Source organism: Centroberyx affinis, unplaced genomic scaffold, assembly GCF_046629955.1.
Source record: "Centroberyx affinis isolate AG114_WGS23_722 - 3 ecotype Tasmania unplaced genomic scaffold, CSIRO-AGI_Caff_v1 ptg004733l_1, whole genome shotgun sequence".
NCBI classification, from domain to species: Eukaryota; Metazoa; Chordata; class Actinopteri; order Beryciformes; family Berycidae; genus Centroberyx; species Centroberyx affinis.
In genome coordinates this window covers 29682-45000 of record NW_027282290.1, presented here as the reverse complement: position 1 = coordinate 45000, position 15319 = coordinate 29682, and the positions used below count along the sequence as shown (strand labels likewise).

Here is a 15319-nt window from a genome sequence, read left to right as displayed (position 1 = left end):
TCTCTTTCTCAGGTATCTACAACTTGAGTTAACGCTACCATCAACTCGATCAATAAAGCTGTAAAACAGAAGAAAAATCTTTGTTTCTTGCCCCGATCTCCTCTCCTTTTGTCTCCCAGACGATCCACAGCTCAGGGTGAATTAAACCGAACATGAAACGGTTCAATGAAACTAGGAACGGAGACATTTAGCCTTTACAGTCTCTCCATTAATCCTCTCTCTCTCTTTCTGCCTCTCAGGTGGTCATAACTTCATGTGATTTAGCGCCAACATGAAACCCATCAGTAAAACGATAGGTAGATAAGAAATAAAGTCAGCCTTTAAACTCTCTCTCTCCGTCTCTCTGGGTTTATTGTCTTCTGTCTTTTTCAGATAGCCATAGCTTAGTTTGATTTAACACAAAAATCAGTCAAACTAAGTGTAAATGAAAAGTTTGCCCTTTGGCTTTTAAAACGGATCAGTAACTACATACATTAACACATTAATTAAGTCTATCTGCATGCTCTTTCCCTCTCTTTCCCTCATATAACACTAATAAAGAACTACACACATTTCTGGCAAAGTATCCTCTCTTTCTCTCTCTCTTTCTCTGTCCCTAGATGACCAGTTCGGACTGACGTTTCCCATCGCAGTGACTCTCTCTCTTTCCTTTCTCTGACCCTCTCTTAACACTTCTATCTCTCTTTCTTCCCTCCCTCGGACGACTGTAAAGACTAGACTGGGGAAAAACATCTCGAGTTTGCCTTAAAAGTCTCTCTCTCTCTCTGTGTTCCTCTTTCCCTTTCCGCATCCTTAAAAGTCGTCTCTCTCTCTATCCCTCCCTCCCTCTCTCTCTCTCTCTCTCTCTCTCAGACTGAAATCAGGACCGTGAAATGGGCTCGGCGAATTAGGAAACATGGAAAAACTTGGTGCTGATCTCTTATCCTATACTTCCCTTTCTCCGTTTCTAAAAGCTCCGTCTCCCTCTCCTCCTCCTCCTCCTCCTCCTCCTCCCGATGACCATTAACTTACATTACACAAAAAACCCGAACAAGATCTGTAAAACGAGGCGCGCTGGAAAGACATCTTAAATCTTTTTCTCTCTCTTCTTCTCTCTCCTTCCCCTAAGATAACTTTGACTCAGGTTAGCACAAACATGAAAGGGATCACTAACTACAAAAATACTTTTAGAAGAAGAAGAAGAAGAAGAAAAAGTGGCAGGAAAATTCATTACCCCCCTTCTCTCTCTCTCTCTTTTTAGCTCTCTCCTGAGATGAGTGGTGTAACGGGAGGATGAAAGCAAATGGAAATCAAACTCTAATGTAGTGGAAACGGCTGCTTCCATCCTCCTCTCTCCATTTTCTATTCTTTCTCCGTTATTAATTCTTCCTCCCATAACACCAGGACGGCATTCCTATTAGGACACTGCAGAAGCACCAGGCTGTAGCCACACTCGGCCGCTACCGAATACGTTTTGGTTCCTTAGCAACACGCTTCTACTACATGTGAACCTACATGTTTTATTTATTTATTGATTTCCACAACTAAATATCGCATAACTATGACACCAACTCGCACGATAAAACTTGAAATATTACTTCAGGAACTGCAGAGCTAAAGTCATTTGTTTAGAAATTGGTAACATTACAGACGATAACTTGTGTTTAATTGCTGTAAAACGTATTAAAAGTATTTGAATAATATGAATTATAGACGATAGGATTCTTCTTAAATGGATATATAGGATTTTGTCAAGTAAACATCTTATATTTTACCAGAACCAAGCTGAAACCAAATGGAAAAACAAATTGTTACCTGCAAAAGTGACAATTTTATGACTCATAGGCTGAAAAAAAACACCTGGTGGTAATATTTTTCATGCTGTTACTGCTAATTCCCCCCCCTGCTGTGGCATTATGGGTACGGCAGGGTACAGAAACACATCAGGAGAAGAGAGGATGAGCTAAACATATTGACATTAAACAGCAGGGGGGAAAAAAAAAAAAAAGACTCCCCTCCTTCCTCTTTATCTGTTAGATTTGTCGTCTGTTCCTCCGTGAGACAAAGTGGTTTTACAAAGAGAAACTAAACAGTATTAAAATTCCACACTATCTTTCTCTCTCTCTCTCCCCGTTTTCCTCTTTGAGATTGAAGTTTTCTAAAACAAAGGATAAAGAAAAGGAGGCAGAGGGCTGATCAGAAACCAAATATTCTGCTTCGCCCTTCCCTCCCTCGTTCTCTCTGTCTCGGAGATAAAGCGAGTATTTAGAAAGGGGAGGAGGAGGAGGAGGAGGAGGAAGGGTCTGAATGAAACAAACAGACGGAAAGCCCGAGTGGTTGAAACTACGATATCTCGCTCCTATCTCTCTCTTCTCCCATCTGCTCTGCACCTCCCTGTAGGGAACAATGGTGTTTTGAAAAGAGGCTCAAAGCCAGCGTATTACAGAAACACAGCGTTAGAAAATATTTGCTAATCATAATAAAGATGGGCCTTTCATCCTCCTCTCTTCTCTCCTCCTCCCCTCGTTTAAACTTTCCTCCTGTCCCTCCTCCTCTCTCTCTCTCCTTCCTCCCGGATGAGAAAAGGCTTCCGGAAACGACGGAATCTCATCTTTATGACGCCGGATTCATCTAGGGGGGGGGGGGGGGGGAATAGGAAATAAAATTAAATATTTAAAATGAAAATAGGATGACATGATAGCTGGGCTTATGTCTTTATATGTCTGTATATGTGCATGTGGAGATTTCTATTCCAAAATTTGAAAACTACCCTCAGTCAAAAGTGTAAACCAATGGAATATGAGTCAGGGGGAGAAAGGCAGTTTCATTTGATGGGAGGGGTGCGGAGGGGCGGGACTGTTCAAAAAAATCAGATGGTTTTATTGGTTAGAAATGTATATTTACACCTCCTGGCCCAGCATGATGTCACAATGAAAGATGCTCTGTTTTTCAGGAAGGAAAAGTTATGGAAGTTAATTTCATGGGGACTTTAACACATTTTTTTTTAAACTGAGAATAGAATTACCTGTGTTTTTGAATTTCTGAGTCATAAACTTTATGACTAGTAACGATTTGGTCGTAAAATGGGGAAACCGCTTTCTGGACTATAACCCTTGACGTATACAGGTGCAGCTAAAATGTCTGAATAGCAATCCTATCTATTACCGCAACCAGACTGAAACTATCCACAAAAACAATCATGGAAAAACATCCCATAAAATGCCACAGGACAGGAAAGCATCCATTATCCACCATCCGCTCATCCATCAGCCTTGTGTGTATCTGTGTATATGTTGCATAAAGGGAAAAAAACAGCTACTGGTGATGAAGCTTGTATCTCTGGGCCCATTTGGTTGTTTGGTGATGTATTTTTCTTGAGTTTCTATTAGCAGAAAATGTTTCAGCGATCTAAAACATCAACTGTAAACGTCAATCGCAATATTGGCAACTGCAATTTCCATATCACAGATATTGCAATTTTTTAATCAGTGGGCTTTCAGACAGCCTCCTAAACATGGTCTCCTGGTACTGAGCAGAATCCCTGGCCTACACTATCACCTAGTAAACACTGATATATGTGTATGTGTGTGTGCTTGTCTGTGTGTGTGTGTGTGTGTGTGTGTGTGTGTGTGTGTGTGTGTGTGTGCTTGTGCGTGTGCGTGTGTTTCTCCAGTCTTACCGTCTTAGTAGAAAGGCGACTGGGGGTTGATGTAGAGCCTCTGTGCTTGGGAGGTGGGGGGAGCGAGGGTGGACAGCGGCGGGGAGAGGGGCGAGAGAGGAGAGAGAGGAGACAGGGGGGAGAGGGTGAAGGGGGGAGGGGGAGGAGGAGGAGCGAAGCAGGAGGGGAAGGCTCGGCTGCCGCAGGTGAGCAGGCCGGGGCCGCCGACGGCAGCGGAGGAGGCGAGCGGAGGAGACAGACTGCCGGGAGACTCACCGGTACCTCCGCTCAGGAAGGACGTGTCTGGGGGGAGAGAGAGGAGGAGGAGGGAGAGAGAGAGAGAGAGAGAGGGGAGAGAGAGATATGGAAAGAGAAAGGAGAGAAAACGAGGGAGAGAGGAAGAGATAGGAAGAGCGTGAGACAGAGAGAGAGAGAGGAGGGCAAGAGAGGAGGGAGAGAGAGAGAGAGAGAAAGAGAGAGAGGAGGAGAGAGAGGGGAGGATATGGAGAGAGGGAGGAGAGAGAGAGAGAGAGAGGGAGAGAGAGATATGGAAAGAGAAAGGAGAGAAAACGAGGGAGAGAGGAAGAGATAGGGAGAGTGTGAGACAGAGAGAGAGAGAGGAGGGCAAGAGAGGAGGGAGAGAGACAGAGAAAGAGAGAGAGGAGGGAGAGAGAGAGAGGGGAGGATATGGAGAGAGGGAGGAGAGAGAGAGAGAGAGAGGGAGAGAGAGAGAGAGAGAGAGGGAGAGAGAGATATGGAAAGAGAAAGGAGAGAAAACGAGGGAGAGAGGAAAGAGATAGGAAGAGCGTGAGACAGAGAGAGAGAGAGGAGGGCAAGAGAGGAGGGAGAGAGAGAGAGAAAGAGAGAGAGGAGGGAGAGAGGGGAGGATATGGAGAGAGGGAGGAGAGAGAGAGAGAGAGGGAGAGAGAGATATGGAAAGAGAAAGGAGAGAAAACGAGGGAGAGAGGAAGAGATAGGGAGATAGGACGAGCATGAGACAGAGAGAGAGGGAGAGAGAGAGAGAGAGGGAGGAGGGTAAGAGAGGGAGATAGAGAGAGAAAGAGAGAGAGGAGGGAGAGAGAGAGAGGGGAGGATGTGGAAAGAGGAGGGAGGAGGGAGAGAAAGGGGGAGGGGAGGAAGATGGAAGGGAATGAGAGAAGAGAAGAGAGACAGGAGAAAGAGGGACAAGGAGAGAGAGGAGAGAGAGATAAGATAGGGAATAAGAGAGGGAGAAAGATAGAGACAGAGAGAGGAAAATATGCAGAGGAACAAGAAAAAAAAAAAAGAGAGAGAGAGAGAGAGAGAGGAAGAGATAAGATGAAGAGAGAGCAGAGGGAGAAAGGAGAGAAGAAATGAGGAGATATGAAGAGAGATGGAGAGAGAGAGAGAGAGAACAAGAAAAAAGAGTGTAGTAGGGAGAGGGAGGAGAGAGAAATGGAAAGAGAAAGGAGAGAAAATGAGGGAGAGAGGAAGAGCGTGAGAGAGAAACATGCAGAGGAACAAGAGAGAGAGAGAGAGGAAGAGATAAGATGAAGAGAGAGCAGAGGGAGAAAGGAGAGAAGAAATGAGAAGGAGACATGAAGAGAGATGGAGAGAGAGTGGGAGAGAGGAACAAGAAAAAAGAGTGAAGTCGGGAGAGAGAGGGAGCAATAGAGAGAAAGAGAAAGAGGAAGAGATAAGAAGTAAGACAGGGTAAGACAGAGAGAGTGGAGAGGGTGAAGAAAGGAGAGAAGAAATGCGAGAAGGAGATATGAAGAGAGATGGGAGAGGAACAAGAAAAAAGAGTGAAGTAGTAAGGAGAGGGAGAGGGAGAGAGAGAGAGAAATGGAAAGAGAAAGGAGAGAAAACGAGGGAGAGAGGAAGAGATAGGAAGAGCGTGAGAGAGAAACATGCAGAGGAACAAGAAAGAGAGAGAGAGAGAGAGAGGAAGAAAGGAGAGAAGAAATGAGAAGGAGACATGAAGAGAGATGGAGAGAGAGTGGGAGAGAGGAACAAGAAAAAAGAGTGAAGTCGGGAGAGGGAGGGAGCAACAGAGAGAGAAAGAGAGAGGGGAAGAGGGGAAGACAGAGAGAGCGGAGAGGGTGAAGAAAGGAGAGAAGAAATGCGAGGAAGGAGATATGAAGAGAGATGGAGAGAGGGACAAGAAAAAAGAAGTGAAGTAGTAGAGAGGGAGAGGGAGAGAGAGAGAGAAATGGAAAGAGAAAGGAGAGAAAACGAGGGAGAGAGGAAGAGATAGGAAGAGCGTGAGAGAGAAACATGCAGAGGAACAAGAAAGAGAGAGAGAGAGAGAGAGAGAGAGAGGAAGAAAGGAGAGAAGAAATGAGAAGGAGACATGAAGAGAGATGGAGAGAGAGTGGGAGAGAGGAACAAGAAAAAGGGAGCAACAGAGAGAGAAAGAGAGAGGGGAAGAGGGGAAGACAGAGAGAGCGGAGAGGGTGAAGAAAGGAGAGAAGAAATGCGAGGAAGGAGATATGAAGAGAGATGGAGAGAGGGACAAGAAAAAAGAAGTGAAGTAGTAGAGGGAGAGAGAGAGAGAGAGAGAGAGAGAGAGAGAGAGAGAAAGAGCCATCATCTTGTGGTCCTGTGTAGCTCAGTGGGTTGAGCACTAATCACTGGCAGGATATTCAGCTCCCACTGGGGCGGCGAGTGCTAAAAAATGGATGCAGTGTAAGATAGTTTGATTAAAAGCCTCCACCAAAGGGCGTGTATTGAACCTTCCAGCTCTTACATTCAGCAGCACTAACTTTTCTTTTCCACATTTTCAAAAGCACAAGCAAAAAAAAAAAAAACCCAAAACCTCAAAACATTTTAATTGCATTTGGGTTTGGCTGGTCTACTTTTTTTTTTTTTTTTTTCTTTTTTCTTCTTTTACAGCATTTTATCCGGCGTGGCTCGGACCGCAGGGACACGGGGGGGGGGGGGAGCAACAGCGACAGCCAGTAGCTTTAGCGACCACTTTCTTGAAAAGTGAATTAAGGCATTTTAAGCCTTGAATCGCATTCCCTCTCCCCGTATCGTCTCTCAGCTTCTCTCTCTCTCTCTCTCTCTCTCTCTCGGCTCTTATTTGCTTCGCTGCCCAGACGAAGCCATTTTTTATGTCCCACTTTCCGCCGCATGGCTGCCGAACTAATGCTGCACTTTAGCTCTGTTCCCCCAAGAGGAACAGGTTGAGAAAAGTCAAGTTTTGCTCTTTTCAGCCAGCGGAATTTACAAGGAACGGTCTTGTAACCGGTCAGCGGAGAGAAGAGAGTCGAGAAGAGTGTGTGTGTGTGTGTGTTGCCTTCAGTATGCAGGATACATGCAGGATAAAAGCTTGAAGGGAGATTTTACGTGAGCATTCTAGGGTCACAAGAATATTTGTTCCCTCTGTTGCTTGGGTGCTGTGATTCTGGCCCTTGTACTCCTTACTTTTGGTTACATGTAGTACTTATTCTACTGTTACACCCAATGTAAAACAGCGTTCACACTGCGAGCAACTTGGCCACTCGATTCTGATCGATTGTGGGCGGTGTGAGAGGCTCCGATTGCATCAATGCAGCGATAAATCATGCATTTTGCTGCTTTGGTATCGCCTTTCATAATCTTAAAGATAGACAGCATGCGCTAATTAGGTAGAAAATCGAAAATAAACACAAAAAAAATCAATACAATTACCTCAGAGCTAACCATCGACCCCAGCGATAGATCCGATCATTCCCTAAGCATTGTTTATTCCTGTAGTCTTTCAAATAAAGGTTGGAGAAGTGGGAGACTGGGAAGCTTCGAATGGTGGGAATTGTTCATGAAACAAATGGCGCTTTTCCACTGCATGGTACCGGCTCGACTCGACTCGACTCTACTCGCCTTTTTTGGTTTTCCACTGGCCAAGTACCAGGTACCAGGTACCATATTACGTAGTACCTGGCACTTTTTTTCGTAGCACCTCCGTCGAGGTTCCAAGCGAGCTGAGGCGATACCAAAAGGTGATGTAAAAACACTGCAGACCACTGATTGGTCAGATCGTCATCGCGACACGGGACGTATATGCTAACGTTAGCTACCAGGCTAGCTTACCCTCTTGCGTCGCCTTGAGCAGCCAGAGAGCAGTCTGCTGTCTCGCTGCCTTCAACCTCTTCTGAAATAAAAATCTGTCTCCTTGCTGTGACTAACAGCCACATACCGAGAATCAAGAACACCATCGCTTCCATATCCTCCATAGTAGCTGTGTGTCGCGTTTCATGCAGCGTCGCAGCGTCGCTATGACGACCAGTTTAGGGGGTGGGGCACATTGAGGGGGTACTATTTGCAGTGGAAAACCAAGTGGTACTACCAAAAGCGAGTAGAGTCGAGTCGAGTCGAGGCGAGGCGAGTTGAGCCGGTACTATGCAGTGGAAAAGCGCCATAAATCACATCGATTGGGAAATAAAGAAGGACCGCACAGAAATCTGAATGGCTGTTGTTCAGCTGTGGACAACTTTCTTTTTACCTGGTCGTACAGCTCTATTGTAGTGAATGGACTTCCAATGACCTTTCCCACTGGGGTAACTAATGTTAAGAATGTATGCACTGGTGCTTTGGATAAACTTGCCCCTAGGAAGCCAAAAAACACTAACTTGCATCCACCAAATGTAACGTTCTAAGTGTCAGCTGCTAATTTAGTTTTTACCCTGATTGAATCCAAACTGCCAAAGTGGCTACTGGAAATGACAGACTTAACTGCCATGTTTTACCAGCATTTGACTTGGATTTTTTTGTTAGATAATTTTTGGGCCAAGACCAGGAGAAAGAGAGGGCTTGCTACATGCTCCTGGGACGGATTTGAACCCAGGACGTTTAAACGGTACACGCCTCAGACCACTGAGTCACCAGGACGCCCTGACCTCCAATGACTTGTTGATTGTGGGAGCACACGGTACGTCTCTCTGGATAAGAGCGTCGGCTCCATGCCTAAAATGTAAATTAAGTGTTTCATTGTAAAATTAAATATATCCATTTTGAAAAAAATAAAGTTTCTTGATGTTTCTTACTCAGGATTTAACAAACAAAGATGCTTACATGCTTTAAAATAGTATCATTTTGTAAGTAAAGGAATGCAGTAATATTTAATAATGAGTCTTGATTTGATTCCAGGAGACATTTTGTCAGAGTAGGGGTGACGTTTTTTCCAAATGGTGAATATCTAATTTTGGAACAGAAAAAATGTTAACTGTGTTGTCCCTGCGGCGGCCCAGCTTGGCCTCCAGAGCCGGTCGTTGAGAAACCCTGGCCCAGGCGGAGCTGACATGTCTGGCTCTTAGGGAGCTCCAGATGGCAGGACTTCAGAACCAGCTGGTAAGCTGCAGTTCAGACTCAGTTGTAAGGTCCAGCAGTGCAGATCGTAACCCCGCAGCCAAGCCATTTATTTCTGCCTTCTCAACTCTAAAGTGGACCGACTCAGTGTTTCTTTTCTTTTCTGACTATTGAAATTTTAGTTTTGTTCAGCATTAAGATGACTTGGTGGGAGGTTATAACATGTTTGATCCCTGAAACAATCACTGTGTGCCTTTGTCCTGTTAATCCAACTTTGCTCTGTTCTATACAACACATGGAAACAGCTTCACCTGAATATTGTCTTTTTTGGAATAAGGATAATAGCTCTCCATGTAAACATAGTCAGTCACTCAAATAACTCTGCATAAGAGCAAAAGCTGAATAACCGAGTTTAGCCTAATCATGTATAATTTTGTTTATTTCATCAATTTTAGTTTAGTTTGTTTTGTTTAAGATAAGATAAGATAAGATAAGATAAGAACTTGTCTTGGGCTCCAAGCCACTGCATCACACAACACATTTGTCAACAACATCACAATGCACATGCACTCAAGTACATAGATCATACATACAAACTCATGCAAAACGTGTTTCAATTCACATGTTGAGTGTGAGACAGTAGTTCTTTAAATTAATAAAAGGTAATAAAAAAGACAATAGTTTTAAATAATAAAAGCAGGTATAATCAACCAGTGGTTCTTTAAAATAATAAAATAATATAGTACTCCTACTTGTTGCTATTTAATATCTTGATGGAAGATGGAATAAATGAATTCTTCTACCGGTTCAGTCTGCAATTTTAGCTCAGTTTAATTTAGTTTAATTGCATATACAAATGCTAAAACCCTGAAAGAGGATAGAAGAAAACAATAAATCTGAATTGATAATGAAGATTAAATTGAGAGACCCCAGAGGGTTTAGAAAATGTAAATGTGATGATGGTGATATGCAAACATTTGCTCCCATCACAGATGATTGTGCTCTTTTGGCTCAGGGAGCCTGAATGAGGTCCAAGCCTGTTTGCCACACCACATGAATACAAACAGTGATAGAATACATTCTGTGCATGTAAAGTGATGATGTATAGTTCTGTCTATTGTATGTCCTGCCTTGCACTTTAGGTTTAGTTTAGTTTATTAGTTTAACAGGCACATCGGGCACTTATATAAGAAGGGCTAATTTTAATCTGCAGCCCCATGACAGATGAAGAGGGAGCATGTTAAAAACATCAAGCAAGCAACACTTAGACATTTTCAAAAAAATCAAAATCTATATAAAAAAATTATAATTACAAGGTGAGGTTATAGGTAAAGTCCTGTTGTTCCAGTACCACGTGTGTCAGTATGCACTGTTACTATGTTAGGTGTCTTTTTATATGTCTCTGTATCAATGTCACCAATACAAATTCTAGTACCTTTACTTTACTTAAAGGGATTCTGATTTTATATTTGGTTACATGCAGCTGAGTAATTCAAAAGCCTCTTTTACTATTTTAGCACTCATCACTTGTTACAGCAGAAAATACCCCAGTTGGTTACCTGCCAAAGTCAGCAGGTAGACTAACTGTGTGTTTATGTACTGGTGGGAAAGTCCAACATTCGGGACTTCCAAGTTGACTGCTCAATAGCACTGCACTCACATGCCATTTTTTTCAAAATTAAATCTAGAAGACAAATGATAAACATGGATGTCCTGAAAAGGATTATGTGGATTTGGCTGCTTCTTCATTTTGAAAAGCACTTGCTACACTGCTACCAGCCCCGGAAAATGTGTAATAAATGTGCATGTGTATAAGTGTGTATATAAGTGTATTTGTCTAAGTGTTTTCTTAGCGTTGACTGACAGAAAAGCAGATTTTTCCACCATATTGAGAAGGTTAAAGGTTATCACTGCATCATAACTCTGAAACCGAAACATCATAAATCAGAAAATTTGTTTTTCCAGTATATCCGATAGCAGGCGGATGAAGGGTAAATTACTAGCCACAGTCTAAATGTACCAGCATGCCTGGTGGCAATTCCCCACCTGCTCAACCTCCCCTGCCCACAATTTCACCCCCTGCCTCAGCAAACTGAGCAGTCTGGTTTGTATCGACAAGTGTCAAGACAGCAGATACGGACCTGCCAAGTCCTATCATATAGTTATATCTGAGATGTTTGCTGCTATTTGTGTGACCATACCACATGCATGTTCATCCTCTTATGTCAAGTCTTTCTTATTAGTTTTTCATGACAGATTACAGTAAAGATAGACATAGGGAGAACAGTAGGATGGATGGATGTGCTTTGTTTGCACAGTGACCATTTCAGAAGGGGCGTTTTCCACCTACCTTGTCTGTGTGTGTGTGTGTGTGTGTGTGTGTGTGTGTGTGTGTGTGTGTGTATGTAGCCCGGCTGACGTTTCCCAACGCCACACTGCACGTGTTTTTTTGGAAAGATATAATGCCAGTAAACAAGGCTTGAAATCAGCATGAGTCATGAGTCAAATGCTGGTAAAACATGGCACTTAAGTCTGTCGTTCCCAGTAGCCACTTTGGCAGTTTGGATTCAATCAGGGTAAAAACTAAATTAGCAGCTGACACTTAGAACATTACATTTGCCATTTGGTGGATGCAAGTTAGTGGTTTTTGGCTTCCTAGGGGCAAGTTTATCCAAAGCACCAGTGCATACATTCTTAGCATTAGTTACCCCAGTGGGAAAGGTATATAAATGGCTTATAATTGGCTAGTGGGGTTCAGAATCAGCTAGCCAAGGTGGCCGGTTGGTAAAGAAGTTAGTTTTCAGTTTTCATGGTGTTTGACTGTGTAAGATGAGATGGTGAGTGTCTGTAATTGCATTGCATGGTTTTGGGTGTTGCGCAAAATCTACACACACTAAATAAGAGGTGTGTGTGTGTGTGTGTGTGTGTGTGTGTGTGTGTGTGTGTGTGTGCGTGTGTGTGTTTTACGGTACCCAGGTTCCAGAGTGTGTTCTGTGCGGCCAGCTCTTTGGCATCCTCCAACATCGTACACAACTTGTCTGGCATGTAGCTGCTACGCGTGGACGGGATCACCACCTGGACACACACACACACACACACACACACAATTTTACAACATCTACATCCTCCGTTCCACCATACACTTGTTCAGTAATCAACATTTTCAGAAGTATTTGAAAGTGAAGTCGCTTTCAAACCATCCGCCACCAGTTCTGACCAGTGCTGTGTGTTGGAAGTTTTCTGCATATTGTGTGTGTGTGCGTGTGTGTGTGTGTGTGTGCGTCTTCATCTAACAGTTGGTGGGTAAAGACTAATGCTGCTAATGTTTTGGCCTAGGCTTACATTCAACAAGAAAAAAATGAAAGCATATAATATCAGAACTCACAACGACTAAAGATAAAATTAAAGAAGACAAAAGTAAAACAAAAATGATCACTGAATTATAGATAATAAATCACTGAATTATTGAGTGTAAAATCACTTCAAACAAATATCTAAAACCCAGAATCTGTACTGACTGTATTGACAAATCTGAAAATGGGAAAATTAAAACAGATTTCTTTGGGTCCTGCCTTGTAAAAAAAGCTGTTTTCTCTGTCTAACCTTTTAAATGAGCAGTACTTTAATCTCTATTACCTTGTATATTAGCAGTAGTTTTTTCTCCATCTAACCTTATGTATTAGCAGTAGTCTTCACACTGTGTAACCTTGTGTATTAGCAGTAACTTTCTCCCTTGTATATTAGGGTTGTAGTCGAGACCACCTAAACCGAGACCGAGTCAAGACCAAGACCAGAGCGTATCAAGTCCGAGTCAAGACCAAGACTTTGAGGGGGCGAGACCGAGTCAAGACCAAGACCGAAGGGGGGCGAGACCGAGTCGAGACCGAGACCAGACCAATACGAGTCCATTTTCAAGACCATGTAATCAGAGTGATGGCTCAACATTTACACCATTTCTCTGCTAAAATTCAAAAAGAAAGAAAGCATTATTTAGGAATTTAAGTAAAATACAAATGGATGTACAGTATGTACTCGGTGACAGAAGGCAATCCTTTGAAACATTGCAATTTGATTTCACTGACCTTTGGAAAGGCTCAAGACAGTGGGCAGAATGAAACAGAAGTGTTAAAAAACCCTGAGCAGATAGCTTCACTAAAACATTCAAAATTATTATCAGGTTATAGCTGACCCTTGCTTTTATGTCACAATGTATAATTATTTTGATTCCTGAAATGAGAAGAAACATAAACTTACTGTCATGTATAGGCTACAAATTGTTTTTATGTTTTAGTGTTTTGACTTTGACCAATGTGACAACTTGCCCCACTCTCCCCTACTCAATCTGCCAGAGCCCCACTGTGCAGACGAAAGTGAAACTTAAAATTCCACAATTTACTCGCCTGTGTTAGTAACGGTATAAACAGTAACCTGATAACATGTCTTCTGCTGCACTACAGACTTTAACGGTAACGTTATTACCTTGTGGAATTTAAGCCTAACATTAGTGAAATTATAATTTAACTGATAACTGTGTCGCAATGCTTTAATGCACCGCATTGAACTGAACGCGCCATGTGCCTGTATGGAATTGGTGCTTGTTCTTAGAACTGTTTTGCAAAACTCTCTGTGATTTCTGTAGGCAAATTGTATTATTCTCATTCTCTCCTCCTCAGCCACACATGGTGCTCTCTCCTCCTGTATCCTGCGTTCTCTTTCTTGGCGCAGCTCAGAGGGGGGTGAGTGAGGGTGGCAGCGTTTAATGGTTAATAAACTTTCAAACTTAAAATAAGCCAAGTTATCGGTTGCAATTTGAAGGGGAAAGTTTTATATCCAATCACAGTAAAAGATAAATAAATCAGACAATGCACCGGCAGGTAATGATGTTACTGCACTTGTGGTCTCGACTGGTCTTGAAATAAAATTCCGAGTCCTCTTTGTCCGAGACCGAGTCAAGACCAAGTAAAAATGCAGTCGAGTCCGAGACGAGACCGAGACCAGCAAAATGTGGTCTTAAGACCGGTCTCGAGACCAAGACCGATCTCGAGTACTACAACACTATTGTATATAAACTGTAGTTTTCTGTCTAACCTTGTATATAAGCAGTTTTCTCTGTCTAACCCTGAATATAAGCAGTAGTTTGCTCTGTTGAACCTTGTACATTAGGAGAAGTTGAAAGTCTCTAACCTTGCACATTAGTAGTTTAAAGTCTCTAACCTTGCACATTAGTAGTTTAAAGTCTCTAACCTTGCACATTAGTAGTTTAAAGTCTCTAACCTTGTACATTAGGAGTAGTTTAAAGTCTCTAACCTTGTACATTAGGAGTAGTTTAAAGTCTCTAACCTTGCACATTAGTAGTTTAAAGTCTCTAACCTTGTACATTAGGAGTAGTTTAAAGTCTCTAACCTTGCACATTAGTAGTTTAAAGTCTCTAACCTTGTACATTAGGAGAGGTTTAAAGTCTCTAACCTTGTACATTAGGAGAGGTTTAAAGTCTCTAACCTTGTACATTAGTAGTTTAAAGTCTCTAACCTTGCACATTAGTAGTTTAAAGTCTCTAACCTTGCACATTAGTAGTTTAAAGTCTCTAACCTTGCACATTAGTAGTTTAAAGTCTCTAATCTTGTACATTAGGAGTAGTTTAATGTCTCTAACCTTGTACATTAGGAGTAGTTTAAAGCCTCTAACCTTGTACATTAGGAGTAGTTTAATGTCTCTAACCTTGTACATTAGGAGTAGTTTAATGTCTCTAACCTTGTACATTAGGAGTAGTTTAAAGCCTCTAACCTTGTACATTAAGAGTAGTTTAAAGTCTCTAACCTTGTACAATAGGAGTAGTTTAATGTCTCTAACCTTGTACATTAGGATTAGTTTAAAGTCTCTAACCTTGTACATTAGGAGTAGTTTAAAGTCTCTAACCTTGTACATTAGGAGTAGTTTAAAGCCTCTAACCTTGCACTTTAGGAGTAGTTTAATGTCTCTAACCTTGTACATTAGGAGTAGTTTAAAGTCTCTAACCTTGTACAGTAGGAGTAGTTTAAAGGCTCTAACCTTGTACAGTAGGAGTAGTTTAAAGTCTCCAACCTTGTACAGTAGGAGTAGTTTAAAGCCTCTAAACTTGTACATTAGGAGTAGTTTAAAGCCTCTAACCATGTACATTAGGAGTGGTTTAAACATTAGGAGTAGTTTAAAGTCTCTAACCTTGTACATTAGGAGTAGTTTAAAGTCTCTAACCTTGTACATTAGGAGTAGTTTAAAGCCTCTAACCTTGTACATTAGGAGTAGTTTAAAGTTTCTAACCTTGTACAGTAGGAGTAGTTTAAAGTCTCTAACCTTGTACATTAGGAGTAGTTTAAAGTTTCTAACCTTGTACAGTAGGAGTAGTTTAAAGTCTCTAACCTTGTACAGTAGGAGTAG

The 15319-nt window shown here is 42.2% G+C and overlaps 1 protein-coding gene across 1 annotated transcript in view; it reads right to left on the bottom strand.

Annotated features, from left to right (window-relative positions):
- Positions 1 to 3662: 3662 nt before the first annotated feature.
- Positions 3663 to 15319, bottom strand: part of rbm46 (RNA binding motif protein 46) — a 28978-nt gene continuing 17321 nt past the window's right edge. The window contains exons 8-9 of the mRNA XM_071544897.1: positions 11878 to 11980; positions 3663 to 3940 (exon numbers count right to left, since the gene is read on the bottom strand). Of these exons, the coding sequence (XP_071400998.1) occupies positions 3663 to 3940; positions 11878 to 11980 (381 nt within the window). The remainder of the gene's footprint in view (positions 3941 to 11877; positions 11981 to 15319) is intronic.